This window comes from Simochromis diagramma, unplaced genomic scaffold (assembly GCF_900408965.1).
Source record: "Simochromis diagramma unplaced genomic scaffold, fSimDia1.1 OVJJ01000205.1, whole genome shotgun sequence".
Classification (NCBI taxonomy): Eukaryota; Metazoa; Chordata; class Actinopteri; order Cichliformes; family Cichlidae; genus Simochromis; species Simochromis diagramma.
This window is the reverse complement of record NW_024386782.1, coordinates 3,559,412-3,572,642: the sequence shown is the minus strand read 5'-3', so window position 1 is coordinate 3,572,642 and position 13,231 is coordinate 3,559,412. Positions and strand designations below refer to the sequence as shown.

At 44.0% G+C, this 13,231-nt stretch overlaps 1 protein-coding gene across 21 annotated transcripts in view; it reads right to left on the bottom strand.

Moving 5' to 3' along the window:
• Nucleotides 1-13,231, bottom strand: part of LOC120724413 (receptor-type tyrosine-protein phosphatase F) — a 156,633-nt gene that overhangs the window by 18,865 nt on the left and 124,537 nt on the right. For 12 of the 21 annotated variants that reach the window (XM_040016616.1, XM_040016655.1, XM_040016641.1 and 9 more), the window contains 5 exons: nt 9,488-9,642; nt 8,017-8,028; nt 5,895-6,007; nt 3,428-3,460; nt 1,940-2,037 (listed from right to left, as the gene is read on the bottom strand). In XM_040016616.1, the coding sequence (XP_039872550.1) occupies nt 1,940-2,037; nt 3,428-3,460; nt 5,895-6,007; nt 8,017-8,028; nt 9,488-9,642 (411 nt within the window). The remainder of the gene's footprint in view (nt 1-1,939; nt 2,038-3,427; nt 3,461-5,894; nt 6,008-8,016; nt 8,029-9,487; nt 9,643-13,231) is intronic. The other 9 variants (XM_040016662.1, XM_040016710.1, XM_040016720.1 and 6 more) reach the window with 3 other exon arrangements.

The window sequence follows — 13,231 nt, the reverse complement described above, 5'->3', positions numbered from 1 at the left end:
GTAGAAGTGGCAGAAAGAGGTGAGAGGCAAATGCCCAAGGTACTCTCAATGACACAGTGGAAATATTTTAAAATAAACATAATGATATTGCTATGACGACGGCTGCATGATATTGCTTCCTGCGATAAAAAGACTGTCAGGGGAGCTGCAGCATGCCTGATTGACAAATTCTGCTCATTACCCAGTGTGCTCATTGCTCAGTGTGATGAGAGGAAGTGGCAAAGCCACTAGATATTCTGAGCCTTGGGGTAAGACGCAACGGGAGCAGCCGGCGAACGTGACTGTGACAAAGCGCCATGAGCTCTGCCACAGCGCCATGGCTGGCACAGAGATGGATGGCCATCTGCCGGGCGATGGAGGGGGTCTTCCCTGGCTTGGAATGACTGGTGCAGGAAGGGAATGGTGCTGGGCTGGTTGCCTGCAGTCATACAAGCCACTTCTCTGGCTTGATTCGTTTACACTAACTCAACAGGCCGGCAGGGTGATGTTGTAGAGAGGCACTGAGCAACACAAGGAAGAACTTAATTGAGAGCAGATTTTTTACCAAGGCCTAATTATCTCCCCGGTTAGTTGTTAATTTCACAGCGAGTCAGAAAATGTCCTTTAGAAACATATTCTGTACGTTATAAAATGAAAAACTTTGCAGACAAATGTATGCATAATTTGTCGTGCACTGTTAACGGCTACTTCTCAGAGATATTTGATGTTTCAGTGAACAAAATGTCCATTTATCCATTTTTTAACTATTATCTAACTTAGGATCGTGGCTGGTTTGAGTCCATCCCAGCTGTCATTGGATGAAAGGCAGGCTACATCCTGCAGAGGTCGGCGGTCTATCAAAACATTTCTCAGTAAAGCAGGTCCTGTAAACTAGAACCTGCAAAATTCCAACACACATTTTCAGCTCCAACGTGTTGCAGCCAAACACTAACGCTTTCTAAAGAAAGGATTAATCACACAGCTGCTGTGTTAGTTTTAGCTGGGAGTATTCCAAAAAATGAAAACTGAATAAACAAGGCCTCTATCATTCATAAGGCAAAGTACACAAACACTACATTTTCAAGGAAGAATTTTTATAATTGTATTTATCTAGCTTGCTTTGTGGGTCAGCAAGTGTGTTAGAACAGTTATATAAAGCTATCAAATTGATGTCATTTTCCCCGTAATCACTGGACGGGGCAGATAGCCGAACAGCTCAAATAAAATGTTTGCTATAGTTTGGGCTTATGATGTTGCGTGGGAAATGGTTATGAGGCTGGCAAAATTACTCTGCTGTTTCTCTCGGGGTGCAAAATTGCACAGAATAACATCTTGATGTACGGTCAGGAACATACTGAAAGAGGCGAGAACATGACCTTCTAAATCGATGTAAAACAATCAGTCCAAAAAAAAAAGAAAAAAAGACTTGTTGGACCCATTGATGGAATAAAGCTAATTAAAGAAAACACATCAAACAAATCAGCAAATAAATAAAAGATGGCTCTTGTTTTTTCTGCATTCAAGGATGCCTCTCCACTTCATCTGGCCTTGCTTAGTACCCAGACGAACAATGTGCCACTTTAAATGCAAATTTGCTTTTGTTTTTGTGAGGAAGAACACTAGACTAGAGATAATCTCTCACCGAGGCTGCCTGTAAAATAACATTCCTCAGGAAAACATCAACACGCACACAGATTGCTTAAGCAACTTGCCACCTACTAGTTTTGTGAAAAGGCATCTCACAGCATTTAATGTAAGTGTTGCTTTCCTAGTGAGATTGGTAATAGAGTTGTAAAAATGACTGAGGAATGTCCGCGTAAGAAGGCTTCCATAATCTATTAGAATACATGCATATGGGATCAAAGAGAAAAACTTCCCCCCAGATATCATAACAAAGAAACACATTTTCACGCTTGAAGGAGTGAAAATGTCTGATACAGCGTTAGTGCGCTGCTCTTACCTCGTACTCCTGGGAAAAGCGGAGGCCGTCATTGGCCTTGAGTCGCTCTATGTGGTCAGCCAGGTCAGCGACGGGAATGGGGGGGTGCTCCCTCATTCCTGGGAGAGGAAGAATAGGGGGGGAGGAGAAAAGAGTGAGACCTGGCTGTTTTTGCGTCAAACACGAACACTGACTTGCACAAACATTGGTAGGACCACAGGGTGAGTGAGGCTGCCGGTGGGACCATGGGGTGGCTGTGTAACAGTGAGGAGTGTGCACTTTGTTCAACAATGCATGAGGCGAGGGAGAGAAAAGAGAGAGAGAGAAAGAGAGAGAGAGAGAGAGAGAGTGCACAAGTTGAAACAGGCTTGTGACATTTGGTGACATTTGGTGATATCGTCATGCTAAGTGAGTAGGACAGAGGTGGGGCTGATACGGAGATGCACATGAGTGACTGGGTGAGCATGCTCCTTGAAGGAAGCAGGAGACAGACATCTCTCTGACTCCACAAAGCTCAATTGGTGGCAGAGGTGGGCCCAGAGCAAGAACCCGCAAGTCTCTACAAATCAGTCACACTGTCACTTCCTACTGAGGAAAAAAACTGACTGGTCACCAGCCAAAACTCATTTCTTTGAAAATCCCTTTCCCTACAATAGACTATCTTTCGGCCCAGCCTGGAGCACTCGGGCTGGATTAATTTCAAACAACCCCCCTGCCGCTCTCTAGATTTCTCATCGCTGGGTTATTGGATGATTTATTGCTAATCTACCGACACAAATTCCCCCTGTGCCTCTGAACTTGGCAGGGCTATGTACTTAAAGGGATTGCTGGGAACTTGGCTCATGTGTTAAAAGTTAACTGTATGTAATGCATGAAGACACTTTAAAGTTATACACGGAGCATCATTAACCTTACACACAGCCTTGAAGTCACACAGATCAGACGCTTTAAAAATGCAGATATATTAACATTAGTGCCTTTGGCTGAGCACATCTATAAGGTCATGGGTCATGCTTTCAGATGAGAGACCGCTCCAGCCCTAATAATGCTCTAACGTTAATGGTTAATGGTTAGTAACTATGGCCGCTGTACACGATGAGACCTGGCCAATTACCCAAATTGAATTCTATCACACAGAGGAGCCTATGAACACATTAACATCGGTGTGCATGTGTTTGTGCGTTTTCACCAAGGTTTTTTTTTCTACAGCAGTGTTGTTGGTTAAATGGAGAGTGAAGCCATAGATAACAAGACTAATGTAGAGCATGTGTAACTGTCCGCACTGCTCAACTACCCATGAAACCATCTAATCCACTGCTTGTATCATAAAGGTGTTGTGGGAAGTTCACAACCAAAAGAGGACATTGCAGCATCCTTGGAATGCCAGAAGCTATAAGCTTGTAGGCTCATGATGTCTGTCAGGATTGCAACGCGGGAATGGGTTTCGGGAGAGAGGGAAGAAAGACTGCATGTGTGGGAAATACACAGTAGGTGAGAAAGCAGACTAACTTGGAGTGTTGGGGCAGCGATGAGAGCTGGGACCTGTGGAGAGAGGAGAGTGAAGGAGGAAGGAAGAAGAACACTCAATCAATGGAGGTGGCTCAAGACCAGACTAGGGCCAAACAGTATCTGCAAATAACCTTTCAAGCTAGCTGGAGTGTGCAGCAAGTGCTGTTTGCCCTCTTGGGACAATTCAAGTAGTGCCGTTTACACTGTTAAACAAAAGTGCATACAAAGCTTGACTTTAAATACTCTCCTGTGGCAGGATGTGTAAACTCAGTGCACTGCATCACAGAGTAAAGGCAACTAGATGTTTCAGCTGAAGTGTCAAGAGGAAATGTTGACATCTGGTTGGTGAAAACTTTACTTGAAGGTAAAGGTTTTGCTAAAATCCCTTTCTGTACGTGAATCATTTGCATGCACAGGTACCCACCCAGTCAATCGGGAAGCCAAGCAACTGTGATGAACAACTTGACAGAGTGGGTAATAATTAGACTTTTTCAGTTAAACTGAGGGCTGGTTTAAATTCCTAATAAGAGTGGTCTTTGCTTCATTAAACATCTTTTTTTTTTATTTAATGAAGTTACCACATTCCCCACATAAACAAGTGATTTCCTATTACTTCGGCAAACTGTCTCCAAGTGGTACTTGATGCTATATTTAAAGTGTTAGCAACAAATGATCTTAAGTAAATATTTGCAAATACCATCTGATCCACGTCTGTCAAGGATAAATCAGGTCAGTTACTCAGAGAACCACACGACTGCTGCTGGAGTGCCAAAAAACGCACAGCCGAAAGCCTGTTGAACAAACCAACATGCCGGAGACGTGAGCTGCAATCGGCCGGACCGTTTCGACAACAATCAGTATCAGAGCAGGAATGTTCACCTGCTGGGGGCGAATCAAAGAGAGAAAAGAGCGACAGGACAGAGGAATGGGCCGTTCAATATTCTCTCAGCTCAGGCTTGGAGTCTTCTATGATTTCACAAGCTAGACACAGCCTTGGTAATTTTTGATAATCACCACTCTTGAAGCAAAACAGCGAGGTGGAAAAGGAGAAAAAGAAGGAGATAATGTTGACGTAAAGGGAGAGAGAAAAGGGGGGGTGTAAGGGGAGAAAAAGAAAGAGATTACCCTGCAGGGGGAAATGGAAGACAAAAGACGAAAGAGGTGGAGTGGGAGGATGGGAGAACAGGGCTCTTTCAGAGCGACAGCACTGCTTAATTCCTCTGCAGGGGTTCAAAGGGGCTCTGTGTGTGCGTGCGAGGGAGTGTATGGCAAATGGGATCTTTAATAACCCGTGAGAAGAGATACACACGCGCTCACACAATCACACACACACACACACACACACAGGAAAAAACACACAGAAACGTGCGCGTGCACTGAGGTTGACATTTTGTCTCAGCTCCATTGTTCCCTCCGCCTGGCTCACCTTGACATCAGAGGCAGCAGGACTCATTATCAGCTGGGGGGAATGAAAGGAGCTCATGGAGGAAGGAGGAGCAAGAGACCAGAGGAGGAGGAGGAAGAAGATCAGGGGGAAAAGGAAGAAGGAGGATGCCGAGGCGGGCACCCTTACACGACGCACACACAGACTTCAGCAGCGTGTGCGGCTGGAATTTGAATTCACTCAGCCTGACTTCACTGATACCGTCAGCTGAGTATGACGCGATCACAGTTTGTTGATTTCTGCTTGCTGCCCTTTTTTTTAAAGAACTGGTGAAATTTTCTTCCTGACAACAAATCAAATAAGCCGTACGTGTGAATGTCATAAAGTAACACATGCTACAAAACACTAATAAAGAAGAGATCCATCAAAGGAATGAGTAAGGAAGGCATTCACTGCAGAGCAAGATTGCTTCAGGGAAGGCTGTGCAGATTCGAGTTGGGGGGAAAAAAAAAGCAATATCTACTATTTTTCAAAAAAATCTTGAAAATAAAAGACATTAAACAATACTATTAAAGATATGAGTGACCTTTATATATTCTTTCAGCACTGAAGATAAAATCTGTTTTTGAGTTACCGACTGATGAATTTTAGGAGCGCTTTCATTTTGGAAATGACGCTGTTTCAAATCCCTAGTCAAAAAGCAGAATATCCTTTTTTCTTCATTTTGATATTAAAAAAAACTGAATTCTTTTCCTGCAAAGCACTGATTAAAAAATAAAACACACATGTACAAGTTTCTAGGTTTACCCTTAAACAGACCCATGAGAAGAAGTTGAGGCTGATGCCTTTTTCCCGTCTTATCGAAGTTACATCGACTTGTAAACATCAACCCTCAAGCTTTAAATTACAAAGAGAGCTTCGAATGCTTTATTAAAGCAGAACTCTGTAAGCTTGCCACTGTCTTAATAACACGGATAAATGTGTCACTACTGTCTTAAACCAGAAAGTTCAGAAAGTTCAGAGCGGAAAGCAGAGAAAAGTTTACATAAACTCTTTGTTGTTCCTTGTGTAGCTGTTTGTTACCTGGGGTCTGGTAGTTGAGTCTTCTCATCTCTACAGGGTCGGAAGAGTTGCCCAGCAGGGAGTCTTTCACCCCACCCGAGTGCTCGTCTTTAGGTAAGGGTGATGCACGCTTCCTGTGGTGGTAGAAGCAGACAGTAAGGGCATTTCAAGCTGAGCTCTAAGCTCAAAGTTAGCCGTACGCTGAATAAAAGCATACAGGATGTATGCAGAAAGATTCAAAACTACATCAGTGATTCCTCTATTTAGAACAAAAACAAACAAAAAATGCACACATTTTCATGCTGTTTCACACTTGATGAGGTTAATGACATAGTTGATGGTTTTCAAAGCTACTTTTGAGGACCACCAATTCAAGAGATAGTAGGCATCATCCTCATTAGTTTGAAAAACTGGAGTTTAATGTGTTTGAAGAAACACCGTAATTTTCCTGGAGTGGGCTAGGTTTGGCTTGTTTGCGGCTGGATAGGTGACAGCTGCAGTGTGGGAATGTGTACATGACTGCCTGTTTGTGTGTAGTAAAGACAGAAATGTGTGCTTTCCGCTGCTGTTTGTGTGCGCGAGTGCTAACAACACATTGTGTTTACTGGCTTCCAGATTGAGAGGAAAACAGGCGGAAGCTGTAATTAGCTCATCAGCTGGGTGGCACAACACAGGGTAATTAGACCAGTTCTGCAGCACCTGTGCTGCTGGGCCCGGCCTAGCTGAGTCTAGCATAGCACAGAACAGAGCAGCACAGCTCGGACTGGCTCAGCTCAGTCGACCGTGAAAAGGAAAAGAAAGCATGTTTTCAGATAGCCGGCATCTGTTGACATACACACACAAACAGGCACACAGATGTACGCTTTCCCATCTCTCCAACTTTTACAAGTACAAACACACAGACACACTCATACAGATACAGCTGCACACTCACAAGCCTTCTGACTGCAAATGGAAATGGGCGGAAGGAAGCATCAGGGTGCCCTGTGGAAATTTCACATCTCATTGCACTCCATTTGCAAGTGGTGAGCGTGGGTTTTAGGAAAGAGCAGGGCCTTCTGTTGAAGCCCAGCGTGGTGAGAATACACAAAGCTGCTGGTGCACACACAGCCTTAACCCGGTCCACCTCAGCCACTGGGGCTGGGGGCCTCTCTGCCACCTGTTATCTTATGCTGCAGAGGCTTAAGTTAATGCTAGCTGCATGACGGTTAATCTATGACAAGCATCACTTCCTCTCCAGCCGAGAGCTGAGCCAGACCGTATCTGGTTTTCCCAGAGTTTGCTCTTAGGCTCGGCTAGACTGAGGGAGGGGATGAGAGAGATCTGTCCTCTGCACACCTCATCCATACCTCTGACCCACTCAGATGCCAATCAGTGCTACATGACACTTTAGTGCTGTCCTAAAGTAAACGTGGCTCATCTTGGGCTCAAAGTGATGGTTAAAATGTGAGAATGTAAAGTAGACGCACATGCACACTGTGAGAACATGAGTGTGTTTGCAGTACAGGGTGCGCTTAATGAGGCTAGAACAGGCCCCTTTGTTGCGACTCCTGCCAAGGGGAAGCAGGAAAAGAAGGAGGGGAAAAAAGGCTAAAAGTAGAGGAATGGGTCTCAGTGGAAAATGTCAGCTTAAAAGATGGGAACATTTCTTTTTCAGCAGTTTCTCTGTCTGGCATTTACTTCACAATGGCCCATTCAGCAGCAGGTGATGCCTTGGCATATTCAGATGGGGCCAGTCTTAAAGGGGCACGCTGACACTGGCTGGATAATGAAACGCAGCACGGAGACAAACCACAGCAGACAGAACGATCTGTGGGAGGAACACTGGGACTAGATGTGAAACATGCACCGGTACACGGACATGACCCTGGAGCTCCTCTGACCTCAGTTACCCAGGGCTGCAGAGTCTGCTCTTTCTCATGTATTGTACAATTTCTTAAAGTCGAACACATCAGACACAAAGATGATTCCTGAGATTCCTTTGAGATGATGCTTTTGGTGTGCAATGTCAATTAGAGATGAGAGACAGCTAACTCTGCAACCCCATAGAGATGATTAATACCACCAATTTCACAACACGGATGAAAACGACTTGGACAGTGGGAGATGAAATTGTGATGGATGTTTCAGGGAAAGTACCCACCTTTCCTGTTTGCTGCATTCACAAAGGCAAGAAAGAAGTCGGGGTGTTAATGTGTAATAGTTATACAGGAGTATTTTTTAACACATATCTTGATCTAACTGGACTGTTTTCTAAAGACTAAAAAAAAGCCAAATATTGAAAGCAAATGATTTTTAAAAAGTTATCGTAAAAAAAAATCTCTCGAGCCTTTTGAGAATAATCATGGCTTTGTTTGCTGCTAGTGTTGGTCTTGGCGACTCTGCAGGTAGCAATAACAACCAGAGCTACAGTGTGATTATTCCTTTGCACATTTACTGCCAGTCCGCAGTGAAAAGGGCACGCAGCCACCTCCCCACAGTCCCTCCTGTCAATCTGTGTCTACATGAAGAAAGGGCTTCCAGACAGAGGACGTGCTACTCAGCAGTGAGCTGTCTCAAGGCCTATTATTAACCAGTCCCTTTCTAAGTCTGCCGGAGACAGCAGCCACATAGCAAGGCTGCAAGGCTGAGGATGGCAGGTGAGGCACGTATGATGTGAAATTAAGATCTTGTAATGGATCCATCAGGACAAGATAGTAGGTAGGACTTAATCATGAAGAAGTGAAGTGAGGGGAAAAGAGTCCTGCAGCCAGTGCAAAATTCTTTAAAATTAATGATGTACAAATAACTGTGCATTACTACGCTGCCTGAAGAAAGGCTGGTTTTATAGAGCTGCATGAGTTACTTTTTGGTTATTTGTGAAAAAAGGTTAATTGTTAATTATAGCTCCATTATTTTGTTATTGAAAATCTATAATTGAAAGTCATGTCTGACAGCACAAAAGTCAAAGATGTTCAAAGTGCAAATATTCATTAGAATATAGCTGGAACTCTCCACAGCTTATAAGCAGAACTGAGCAAATGTTTGGCATTTTTGTTTAATAAATCACTTAAAATCATTAATTCTAATCGACTAGTCGTTTTAACATTAGCCATTAAAGTTTCTCCAAAGCACCTCGTTGGTCTGTACATAGTCATGGTGTGCTGCACAGAGGCACCCGAAGTGCTTTAAAGAGATATTGACTAAGCGTTTACTTGAGCCCTCTGTTGCACCCTTCTGTTTCTTATTTCAAATGACCAATGGTGTTGGCAAAAACACATTCCTCACTCCTAACTAAGAGATTTTGACAGCCAAGCTGTGCTTTTTATTAGGGAGGCAATGTCAGTTGCCATTTCTGCTGAGACTTCACATAGTACTGCTGAGAATAGCCAGCTGGGCCAAAATATTTTGTATAAAAAAAACAAATCAACGTGTCTTTGGCTCTCCTCTCATTACCGTATATATTATGCAAAGGAAAGTGGATGTTATAGTTTGGTGTGCGAGGAGCCTGGTGCAAGTGGCAGGAAGAAGCACGTCTCATTACCATTCCTGATGCAACCATAAGAAACCTACAATCACAAGTGTCACCGCATTTCAACCTCAACCAGCTAATAATCAGAAGCACGGCTTCTTACTTCTTAAAGATGAGGATGGCGATGACGATGCTGATGATGAGCAGCACAGCCAGCACTGGGCCCATGACCCACAGCATTTCAGACTGCTCCATCCCTTGAGCCATACTTGAAGTGACCTCGATTGGATCTGAGTAGGGACTAGCTGAATATGTCATCTGTAAGGAAACAGAAAAGAGAGTACAGGTACATCAGAGAGGCAGTTTAGACTTTTTAGTATGTATGCAAGGTCTCCCTTCTCATTTAAGTGTAATCTGGATTCCCTAGGGTGTTTAAAACTGCCTAAAGTTAAAAAAAAGAAGCTCAAACATCAAAGGAAAAGGCACTGGACTCGGGGAGAACGAGCATACTAGCATGTTGCTAACATGAATTTAAAATTCTACACAGGGTTCAACTGTAGATCAACCACATATACTTAAAGGACAATTAAAAAAAAGATACTGACACTTTGAATATGTAGCACTTTCTGTGGCTGAAGTAACAAAACTGGAAACAAAGTTTTCTACATAAGAGATAAACCAAATATCTCACTTCCCATATCTTGTTTCTGGCACTCGAATAGTCAAGTTGTGTCAACTTAGTAATAGATGACAGTCCAGTGATGAAGCAGAGCAGGCCACGGAGCTATCGACCAAACTCAAATCAAGTTTATATATTTCTGTTAGAAAAAACTAAGACGGCTGATGACAGAGCGACTGTGACACCAGAGTGAGGGAGGTAGAGATGGAGAGGCAGGGATAAGTGTGCATGTCCCTTGGTCGCTGAGATAAATGGGGGCACAAGAGAGGACTCATCTCTTCTTCATTAGTGTTCACACTGTGACGGAAGAGGAGGAGGTGACGACGAGGGTGCATTTCCACCTTGGTTGTAAATGAGACATCTTTCCACTCCACGTCTCTGAATGATGGGGGAAAGGGAGGTGGGGAGGTATGCATCGGTGTGTATGTATCTGAGGAGGGGGTACCCGAGGGGATGCAGTATGGTGCATGGTAAAAAAAAAGGTTTGAAGAAGAAGGAATCCAACTGTGAGAGAGCAAGCTGACAGATGAGAAAAAGGGAGGCGTGAGGCATCTGTCATTAGAACTCAGCGTGACACCTATTGAATGACGATAGGAGATGCAGGTTGGGATAGGGAGTACAGAGTGTGGAAGGATATGGGTGACAGATCGCAGACCTCTGAGGGAATTGGGCTCCCAGCATGCAGTGGGAATGGTGGGGCAGCAGGCAGCAGTAATCCGGATCATTAGCTGCACAGCAGCCTGCTCTTCAGTGCACAGGCAGATATTAATTGGAAAGATAAGCTGCGATGAGCTCAAAGAGTCCTGCGCTCTGTCATATAGTTCTGTTATCACTCATGCTCTTGGACAACTGCCATGAAAACTTACACTTTGGGTGTGTGTGATACGGCACGTCTCAGTGGTGTACGTGCAAACCACCATGCTCTCATAGTGGGCCCGGAAACATGATAACTCAAGCAGGAAAGTGAAAAAATTCACATTTTCATGACAGCAATAGTTTACAGCAGCAATGTTTCACATTTGTCTCTGTCTCTCTCTCACACACACGCACACAGAGAGACACACAGCAGGGACATGAGACCAACTTTCTACCAGTCTGAGCGCCTTTGGGAGGAACCTATTATCCAAGAACAAAGAAAAACGGCACAGCAATGGGACGCTGCTGATGTGACGACACCACAAGGCTTCCTGTTCTTTTGGGAAGGCCCGAAAAAGGCTGTAGGATATGGCCCTGCAGGGAATCCTGGGAAAAACTTTTTTTTTAATGAGGTAACAAATAACTGCAGCTGTGCTTTCAGAGAAGGATAAGAGAGGAAGAGCAAGAGCAGAGGAGAGGGCTGAACAAAAAGAGAGGGCTTTTTGTCTGGTGGTCACGGTGAAGTAGTGGGATCATCCATTTGAACGGCCCTAATATCTGATAAAAGCTCAGTCACGCAGCTCCTAATGCTTCTGCCCTCGCACAGCGGTATCACAATGGAGCAATGGTGCAGTGAAGGAATGTGCGAATCTGAGAGTGAGTCAGAGACAGTGAAAGACATAAGTGCATCCCTTACAACTCTGGATCAGTGCGCGTCTCTCTGTAAAGTATGGGCATGCAGTGTGTTTGGATATGCGCGACGTACACATGGAGTGAATAACATTGATCATATTGTTACACTGCTGGGAAACACTGGAGCATTGACGTTTATATGGATGGTATTTTGTCATGTATCACCCACCTAAATGTTGAAACAGAACAAGGCCAAAGAGTTTACCATGTTTATTTAAATTGCATAATTTTTCTTTTTGTCCACAGAGATGTAGCAGGATCTACATCTACAGGAGGGGCTACAGACGTGGGTAAAAACACAGAGAGATGAAGCTAAACACATTTTGCAGTGCAATCGCATTTAGAAAGTGAATTAGATGCTGAAAACAGATTTGATAAAATTCTATTAAATGCCATCCCCACTAGAGAAGAGATAGAAGAAAATGACAAGTAGAAGAGAATAAACAATAAAAGAAATACTGTAGATAAAGATATATACAACTGTAAGAATTATCAGTGATGTATTTGGTTGCGTATGTGTGTGCGACTGTGTGCAAGAACTGCAAACAAAAGCGTGTATGTTTTTGTGTGAGCACACCTGGAACATCAGTTTTTCTGAGCCTTTTCACAAACTTCTCTAAGCCTGCACGAGTGAAGGTATTTGTTTTGGTCGCAGCCACTAGCGAAGAGTGTGTGTGTGTGTGTGTCTGTGAGAGAGAGACTATATTTGTCTGAGACAAAGTAAGAGAACAAGGGAGAGAGAGAGGGAGATAGTGGGTGATGTGAGATGGCAGAGAGAGGAGACAGAGGAAAAGGTGTTGTGGTAGTAGCAGTGTATCGAGTCTGCTATCTGGCCCGTGAGCTACACAGCTTCCCCAGTCAGCCACTGCTCCTCCATCCCCTGAGCACAGAATCCGCTATGCACAGCGCAGGCAAATTTGTTTCACCTCGCCGTTGACCCCGCGAGCTCCTCAACTCTCTAAAAGTGGCTTAAATAAGCTGCGGGGTGCGCGCCAAACAAAAAACACAAACGCGCAAAGACGCCTATTATGAATCCGCCGCTCTCTCTGCCTCCCCGGGGAGGCTGAAAAGCCCACACGCTTGTCATCACCTGCATGACATAGGGGAGGAGAAATGAAGGCACAAAAACTTGAGGGGGAAAGACGATAGTATGTATGAATATGCCTTTATCCATGAAGAACAGAAGTGTGGCTGCTGGTCTCGTCTACTTCGTACGATGACCTCACTATTTCATCGGTTACTTCCTTATCCATGCAACCATTCAGCACCAGAAACTACACGTATTACTCCTTTCTAACTGTCTGAATACCAAGCACTCAGATATCTGGAGGCATTGCTACAGGGGAATACCTCCAGGAGTGGATGGGACACAGTGCATTTGAATGGTGACTTTGCCTTTATTTAAACTCCACTCAGTGACAAGATGGACTTGAATATGCTCATGTTCCCATCTTGTTTTCCTGTCGTAATTCTCTTTTTTAATATTATCTGTCAAAGCCTTTTAAATTATGAAAAAACAACCCCGTCCTCCATGCTGAGGGGATTGTGAGTTCATAGCACCGGCAGATTTAGTGCTACAATATCAATTCTTTTTGGGAACGCAGGAAATGCTTGGGTAGCATTGCAAATAGCAAAACACCCCATTATGATTTTTTTCTCTCTCCCAGAACATCTAATCTC